This window comes from Callorhinchus milii, unplaced genomic scaffold, assembly GCF_018977255.1.
Source record: "Callorhinchus milii isolate IMCB2004 unplaced genomic scaffold, IMCB_Cmil_1.0 Scaffold6, whole genome shotgun sequence".
Classification (NCBI taxonomy): Eukaryota; Metazoa; Chordata; class Chondrichthyes; order Chimaeriformes; family Callorhinchidae; genus Callorhinchus; species Callorhinchus milii.
The window spans coordinates 14,621,030-14,629,912 of record NW_024704747.1 but is presented as its reverse complement, the minus strand read 5'-3'; the positions used below and the strand labels follow the sequence as shown (position 1 = coordinate 14,629,912).

Sequence of the window (8,883 nt, the reverse complement as noted above, 5' to 3'; positions counted from 1 at the left end):
AAAACATTATATCACTGTGAACTAGCATTCTCAATTTCTAATGATTTAAAAGGTTTTGTGGGGGAGAAGGAGCAAACCATGTGACGATATGGGTTTACTGTAACATTCCAGGTGTGTGGCAATTGAGGCCTTTATTTCTCCCATTCTGAGGTGAAGCTATTGCAAGGAATAAAACAGACACTGTTATCACCTGAGCTTTTAACATCCACACCCTGGTAGTTAGTGTCTTACCGTCTTTTAGAGGTACACAATGAAACCGTGCGCTTTCTCTTCTCAAGAAAAGCAGGTGAGATGAACTATTCAAGCATCGGTTAAGTATATAGCATCAGCAGGTAACCACTGCCCTCGAGGATTCCAAGACAATCATAAAGCTGGGACATTTAAAAATAAGATGTCAACATACTTGATTCAACACCTTGGGATGTTCTCCCGAGTGAAAGGTGCAGTGTAAATGCAATTTGTTGTTGATCCTTTTTTTAAAAATGGTCCTCAAAATGCTGGGGTGGGCAAGTTTAAAAAAAAGAAAATCAGCAAGATAAAAACATTTTGATATTTAAAAAAAACGCAACCAACTCTGTTTTTTTGGGGTACAATTTGGGTCCATCATCTCCACCTTAGGAGAAAATCTCCAGAGGAAAAGTCCCATTGAAACACAATGTCTTACATGATCAGAAATCAACATGCAGATTTGCTGCATAGCTTCATTTAGGTAGCAATCCGAGACAAAAACCAAAAACAAAAGAAACCAAAAACAAAAGAAGAAAAAATGGCTAGTGAGCCGCAGGCTTTCCCTTCACTCCTCCAGTTCCATCACTTGGGTTGGGTTTGAGGATGGTATTCCGTCTCCCCGGATGAGATCTGATTCAGACGCTTGCTCGAACCCCAGAGTTTCCTGGAAATTTGCCCTGAACGCATCTGTCCCATGAAAGAAAGAGAAAGCAGAAAAAGGTCATCAATTTAGAGAATGAAGACCAATTTCTCTGTGAGCTAGAAATAAAGAGTTGGTTGGGAGTAATACAGCTCAAAATTATTCTGGTTTGCCCCTCTGTGTCCAACTGAGTGTTTTCAAAAATAAAATGATTTAGCCCAATGTAAAAAATGTTTCTTGAAATGTCTTGGAAGGTCAAATCTACACCCTCAGATTTCTTGTTTGGTTCTCACAGTGAAAGCAAGTCTATTACCCTGCTACTCCATAATGAGCTTTGTGATTTAATAATAATAATCCTTGCATTTGATATAGCGCTTTTTCACGTCTTCTCGACGTCTCAAAGCACTTGCCAGAATAGACTGTAAAGTGAATTGGCCGTATATTTGTGGGCGATTTGAATGGACAGGATACCCCTTTTCAGTTTCCATGAAATTAAAAGACCAAAGCAGGTTTAACTTTAACTCATTTTCTATGCTTCTCTCCTAAAGGTGATGCCTCATGCAAAGTGTTGCCTTCTATTCCTCTCTTACATGTCCATTCATTTGGAAGTCTTGAGCCAAATCATACATCACAACCGAGACAAGTCCTGCCATGACACAACTTCACACATGCCTTCCAAAAGAGCTAATTGGATGGAAATCAAAAAGATCTGGATATTTCCTGTCCCTTGACCACAGATGCCAAGACAAAAACTACCACCTCAACTGAAATCAGCTCACTCAGCATAGTCACTGAGCCGCCGGCGAGACCAGACTGAATGATTCTTTGCAAAAAAAAATTGTCTGCATCCCAGAGAATATCTCGAGTCTGCTGAATGTGAAATGTGTAAAGTGTTTACAAAAGACATTTCTATTTGAAACAAAAACATTAAATTCCTTTCATTTTACTGCCCAAATGTAACCAATGGGTTGGGAATGAATAAGGGAAATTCACAACCTGTGAAGAGGATTCCTGTGCAACAAGTGAAATTCCAGACGATTCAAACTTTCTATCCTCATTTTAAAATGATGGGAAGAGCTCCTGCAATTGACTGGAGATTGAAGGGTACTTCGAGATAGAGAGCTGCAACACCAAAGCTAATTTTTCACTTAACAATATGCCAAATTTCCAGCAAATTCTTTCTTGTAAACACACAGGGACTGTCATTTCGAAAGGCAATTGTATATCATAATATATTGATATACTGGAATGAGATCTCCACTCTCTACTTACTGACCTGGCCTAAGATGTAAGAAAAACACATTATTCCTTTAAAATTGATTCTAATCCTATCAGCTTTCAAACTTTTTGGTAACAAAAAAATATAGATTTTGTTCTCTTAACAATCAAGTGCCTGTTACAGTGTTCCGAGATGTTATCCTAAGTGAATGGCGCTATATTATAAATACGCAATATTGTTGTTTGTGTCTTCTTTATAGCAGAGTGAAGGCACCCAAATATTTTCCATCAAGAGAAATGTATTTTTTATAGAAAACATTTTAAAATTAGATGTTCTAGTTCTGATAACACACAAATGGATTTTTAATAAACTGAACAACTAGCTATCTAAAGGGCCTGTCCTCTCCATGTTACTGATATTTCTTTCCTTATGAATTTCTTCATGCCTCTTGCTCTTTCCTCATTACTGCTTCTTTTCCTCCTCAAACAAAGAAGGGAGCATCCAAGTCCCAACCATCCTCAACCCTCATAGCTGAAATCTAGTTTCTTTGGCATCACAATCTGGAACATGCTGCACTGCTGTAAGGGCTGTCTGGGTGGCTTTAGGCAGAGCTGTGGCAGAAAGAGGAGACGGGTACTCTCCACTGCCTGGTACACACAGTTCATGACCACAGATTTTACCTCAGCTGGCTTCCCCACTCCCACGATGATCAGCTTGCCATCCTCCAGCCCCACCAGGATGTGGCTGTTCTCTTTTGTGATTGACACGCAGTGGATTGGCAACCGCATTGCCAATGGAGCAGCGCTGAGCTTCAAGCTGAAATGAAGCAATTAAATAATATAAAGCGTTAACCAATAATTACAATCCCCTCTCCATCCGTAAAGGTGGTCACACAAAGCCTATGAAAAACAGCACCTGAGTATTGCATCTTGTCTTGGTCACTATGGTTATTAGTATAGATTAATGCAGTGAAAAGGGTTCAAAGAAGAACCCCTTTAATCAATCAGACAGGAAGAGTGATTCAAAGTACTAAATCTGTGCTCACTGAAAGTATCTGGGAGGAGAAAATAACCAGGTACCGTTTAATACACAAGCAAGGAGAAATAAATTTGTTGTGTTGAAGGAACTAGAAAGGCTCAAGAAACCTTTCATTATCCATAATCGGCAGATTAACTACCTCCAGTTAACGTGTACCTTTCATAGAAAACGGCTTAAAGTGTAGCACTGTGCTGTGTTTCTACTACAGAGGCACAAACAAGAGTGAATTGATACGGGATCTATTCCCTGATGGTTCCTTTAATGTGCTTGGATTTCCCATCAAACAAGCCAAGAAGTTCATGGGGACATTTGTACTCTTCTTAATGGTCTGTGCTTTAAGAATGAAACCTTGATTTCAGAGTACTATTATTAGTACTCACTTGCTGTTCATTGATCTATTGCTGGCAACAATGCTTCTCAATTTGACGGTATAATTTGAGCGCAATTCTCATTTTGGGCATTGAGGTATCTGAAAACTCAGTCAAGTGCAGCATTTCCATCATGTTCTTTGGCCATTTAGCTCAGTTCAACATTTAATGAACTAAAAATGAGCTATTCTCCCATATTTACAGGATTGCAGTGATTCCACCTATTCATTATGAAATCCTACCATATAGATCCCCGTTAAATTCAAGCTTTTTAAGGAATTTATTTGGGCTGAAATGAAGCAGTGCAATATGCCACCTATTGGTGATGAATGTTACTTTTTCCTGGTATATTAATCTCACCTGTATAAGTCTCGTATTGACAGAAATCCTTCCACGCTGCCCAGAACAATTTGTTCTCCACTGACACACAGGTCAGACACCTGCTCCCTTATCATCTCACTCTGTAAGTGCTTCCCGTTCACAGAGTACAAATGTAGAGCATTCTTATCCTGCATAAAAGTGAAAGGATGCCAGTTATTTTGTCAGGAACAAAAGCGCCGTTAAATGTATATCACATCACTGCTCAATCAAGATTCCTCTGTCCAATTATCAGGAGTCTGCATTGGTTCAACAACAACAACGTTACATTTGTATAGAACCTTTCACTTCAGGAGGACGTTCCAAGGCACTGGACAGTCAGTTTTTCGGACCCGAGCTGGGGGTCAGGATTAACATTAACACACAATAACCTTGAAATGGATAGCAGCAAGCAGCTTCAAGGCAATTTAAAAGCTGCAAGCACTTTCCATTCTACCGTATCCAACAGGCACAAGCTTGAAAACAGATTTCTCAGAGAAGGCATTAAGTGTTTCACTGACAAACAACATGCTGGGAATGTGAATGCACTTTCTGAGTCATCACAGGAGGGAGAAGTGTGGCAGCAACAGTTTCTGCTCCTGAACAAATACCATGTAGTTGGTGCACGAACTGTACCTTAAGATTGGATTTTCCTTCTATGATGGTGTTGATAATAATGTGTCCCTCCCATGACATGGCCAAGTTGGGAATTGAAATGGGAAGTGAACTCTCACATGGTGGTCGCAGAGTCCTCATGTACTGTCCTCTCCGAATAGTGTGTATGATCACAGTTCCATCCTGTAAAACACATAATCTGTATTTTGTATGTACAACCAGAGGACCTCCTACCAACTTGTTGGGATGTTAGATTCTTCAGTAATAACAGCTGTTAAACCCACCTTGGAGCCTGAAACAGTCATGTCAAGTTCTGTACTAATAGTGACGCTGGTTATTTCCTCCATGTGGCCATACAAAATCTGCACCGGTTTTGGTGAAAGGCCAACAGGTATTCCTCCCTAATCAAACAGAGATAATCACAATATTATAAGGAGTTCCCTGTTAGAAAGATCACGGGAATTTATATAGGTGCCCTTCAGGTAAAACAACATTTGAAAGCAGCTTGACAAATGCAATACAATTGACAGCACCTTTCACATCAGGAAAATGTCTCAAAGTACTTGATATGCTGGCTGGGCACCTGAACTGAGAGTCAGTACCAAAGGGGGTGTGGAGGGGAAATATGGGGGTAGCCCAGGCACTGCAGAGGAGAGCAACAAGAGAAATCCTCAGTATTAGAGGAATTAGCTATGAGCAATGACTGAATATTTAGGGCTATTCAGTCTTGAGAGAAGATCTTCATAGGGGACGTCATAGAGGTACATAACATTTTAAACAGGATTTAAAATGTAATTCCAGATCAGTACTTTAGGACAGATCATGACAGAACAACAAGGACATAGGTTTAGGAAGGCAGATGTTACTCCTATTTTTACAAAAGGTAGCAAAGTGGCCAGGAAACTACAGAGTGTCTAGAGCACTCGCCTCGCAAGCGAGAGAGAGACCTGGGTTCGATTCCCAGCAGGGCGAAACCTTGGGCAAGTTTCCTTACTCCAAATGCCTGATAATAATCCCTCAAGAAAAAAAACAATAATAATTTGGTCACTCAATCCACGATTGTTTGTGGGACACTGCTGTGTGCAATTGGCTGCCGTGTTTTGCCCACAAATATACAGTCAATTCACTTTACAGTATATTCAGTGAAGCGCTTTGAGACGTCTAGACAATGTGAAAAGCGCTATATCAAATGCAAGGATTATTATTACTATTATTATCTTGTACTGAACAGTAGAACCAGAGGACACGGACTGCGATTGAAGGGGGGTAAATTCAGAACAAATCTGTGGAAACTACTTCAGTGAGCGAGTTGAAATCTTATGGAACAGGCTCCCTAGGGAGACAGTGGAAGCAGAAAATGGTGTTTGTTTCAAGAACAAATTAGATAGATTTCTGCTAGAAAATAATATCTCAGGATACAGTATATAGTTTGGGACTCGACTTGTCAAGCGACTGCCAGGATGGTGAAGGTGAACTAGATAGACCTTGGTCTTCATTCACCTAGCAAATTCTTATGTTCTTATGGCACTGATTCCGCTTGTATTTTTCAATCAATACCCTCATACCTGCTGCAAAATCTGCCAGATCATACATGTTGTGTCACGCGACCCTGATATCAAATGGATGCCACAGTAGTCAGTCGCCAAACAGGTCACAATATCTAATAAACAAAGGAGTCAGAACAAAACAATAAGGAATGATTGAAAACATTCAACCTTCAAGAACTGTTCAAGGAAAGAAAGAATTTAGCTCCCAGTGCTGCCCAGCTTGTAACCAGGTCTCTGTAATGGATACAACATCATACCCTTTAAGCTGAATGTGTGCTACTAACTCACTTGTTAGGTCGGAGAAGTAGAAGGGAGCAAGGCCGTGAATGGCCTTGTAGGTGAGGATGAGGATCTTGAATTCGATCCTCTGGGGGATGGGGAGCCAGTGGAGACGAGCGAGGGTGGGAGTGATGTGGTCGCGAAGCCTGGTGCGGGACAGTACACGAGCTGCAGAGTTCTGAATGACCTGCAGCTTGTGGAGGGAGGTGCCGGGAAGGGCGATGAGGAGAGAGTTCCCATAGTCCAGCCTTGAGGTGATAATGGCATGGACCAGTGTTTCAGCAGTGTGAGGAGTGAAGAACACAACATAGTAATTCGCACAAATACTCATTGTAGCATCAGTGATTAGATGGACATTTCCCTGAGCTACCAGTTGCACAATGGATTGGGAATGACCATTCATCGTAACATCTGCATTATTCTATATCAATGTTGCCCTGTTCATATGTTTACTGGGGCTGGAAAATGTCCCGAAGCCCCGAGACTTCACACAACAGTTACTGCATCACAAGGTGTGCAGAACCCACACTTACCCATGTGTCTGACATGTTGCCCGACAAGCTTGCCCTTTGTAACTGATGTCACACGAACGCTATTATCCCAGTGACCTGCACTGAACAGCAGTTTCCCATCATGCGATATGACAAACAACTTTGAGCTCATCTCCAGGCCTGGAGCAAAGGGACCATTCACACTGCGCTGGGTCCTGAAAGGAAACATACACCTATGAACCACTACATCAATGCATAATGTCACAGTTTCTCAATTCTGACCTTCTTTGCAAGGTTTCATTGTTACTGTTATCACCACTACTGTTTTAAATAGGAAGCATCAGTCAAAATGACAGTAATAATTAGAACAACATACATGGTAGATAAACTAAGTCAAAGCTGTCAATTATTTCCATGCTTATACTCCATCATGGGTTGAGGTTTCTTAGAACCAATTTTTGTTTTGGGGGTAGAATAACGTTAAGAGAAGATTGGAGCACACACACACTTAATGTTTCACTGAGTATGAATGCAACCATTCAATCCCTTTACAAGGGTGACACAAGGGTAGGAATCACTTACTTTGGATTGGATACAGTTGGGTCCCGGATAAATGTGAAGTAATTGGAAATGTTTTTATCATAAGGCAGCCATCCATGTGTTCCTATCAGGCAGTTGTGGCTCAAAGTAACCTGTGGAGCCAAAGTACAGACATTGAGATCATCTGGTGAAACCTGTCCAAACTGCACAAGTATTTAGTGCATCACACACGGGAAATACAGATCATCTGGTGAAACCTGACCTTACTGGACCAGTTTCAAATGCTAGGTTACAAGTTACAAATTAGAAATGTACAAAAGAAGTTAGCATTCAATTTGAAAGCTAAAACTGGACTGGCTTATTGGCCACAATGGCTAATTCCTGCACTAAACTTTATGTTTCAAATGTTAAAGTGACTTGGAGTCCTCCTTTAAGTTGGGATTCCAACACAGCACACATACAGTCCAAATTAAGAGATGACAAACTCACCAGGATATCAGGGCTTCCTTGAGACATGAACGAACGAGCTTGGGTTTTAGGCACCACTGCTTTCATTATTGGAATATTGTCACTGATCCCCTGCAAAAAAACCCAAACAGGATATAGTCAGACATCATCATCCACCCAATTTCCTCTGTCAAAAGCACTATGGCATGAAAACACGATATTCGGCCCATCTAGTCCATGCTGGTGTTCATAATCCACATGAGCATTCACTTCTCCTATTCCCTTCATGTCTGCATCAAGTTCTTATCATTTGAACTGAAGATCATTAAGACATCAAAATATCTTATTTTTATTGAGTTCTTTTTGGCTAAGTAAAGAGAACTTTGGGGCACAAGCGAGATACTCCAGTGATGATGATCTTTGCCTTGAGTGTGACACTACATTCCTTTAGTGTATCTCCATCACTGAGAAACTTAGATTAATGGACCTAACCTATATTGCTAAAGAAACCTCATCAGATTTCTCATTGATCAGCTCCTGAAAAAGATTGCTTTGGACTGGTGTTCCCTCAAGTCAGTGTGATCTACTTCCTGTCACCAAGAGTAACAGGAGTCTCCATTTGCACAACTCTGATTACTTGTTAAGGAAAGCAGTTAAGAAATACTGTGTATTAGACTTACTCATAATATAAATATATACTTTCAAAATATGTCTTACAACCTTCCTGGGGGGTGGAGGGTAGGGCGGGGAGAGAGGTAAGCAGGGTCTGCTTGAAGCTGAACTGACTCCATGGTACCATGTTTGGCAACAGAATGTCAAAATCGAGTCCACCAATGTGGCAGCCTCGGTAGACCGGTTCCTGATCCAGGTGGGCCCGCAATTCTGAAGGCACTGCCGATGACAGCACAGCCAGGCTGGCTCATGGTAGGACTTGGAAGGGCAGACCAGTAACTGGGGGCACGGACTCTTCCCACTCAGCTTTCTGAGTGGGAAGAGTCTGCAAATGAAAACCTAAGCAAAACGGTGGTCCTAGCTGGACAAGCAGTGGGAAAGCTTGCCAGGCAATGTACTCAATTGCAAGCTTTGCGATTTTAGCTGATTAGATTCCAGTAAT

The 8,883-nt window shown here is 41.2% G+C and overlaps 1 protein-coding gene across 1 annotated transcript in view; it reads right to left on the bottom strand.

Annotated features, from left to right (window-relative positions):
• Nucleotides 1-533: 533 nt before the first annotated feature.
• The window catches only part of nbeal1 (neurobeachin-like 1), a 110,428-nt gene continuing 102,078 nt past the window's right edge, over nt 534-8,883 (bottom strand). Inside the window, exons 47-55 of the mRNA XM_007890696.2 lie at nt 7,812-7,901; nt 7,365-7,474; nt 6,825-6,997; nt 6,031-6,125; nt 4,750-4,866; nt 4,487-4,648; nt 3,854-4,002; nt 2,768-2,903; nt 534-915 (exon numbers count right to left, since the gene is read on the bottom strand). Coding sequence (XP_007888887.1) covers nt 811-915; nt 2,768-2,903; nt 3,854-4,002; nt 4,487-4,648; nt 4,750-4,866; nt 6,031-6,125; nt 6,825-6,997; nt 7,365-7,474; nt 7,812-7,901 — 1,137 coding nt within the window. The 3' untranslated portion in view covers nt 534-810. The remainder of the gene's footprint in view (nt 916-2,767; nt 2,904-3,853; nt 4,003-4,486; nt 4,649-4,749; nt 4,867-6,030; nt 6,126-6,824; nt 6,998-7,364; nt 7,475-7,811; nt 7,902-8,883) is intronic.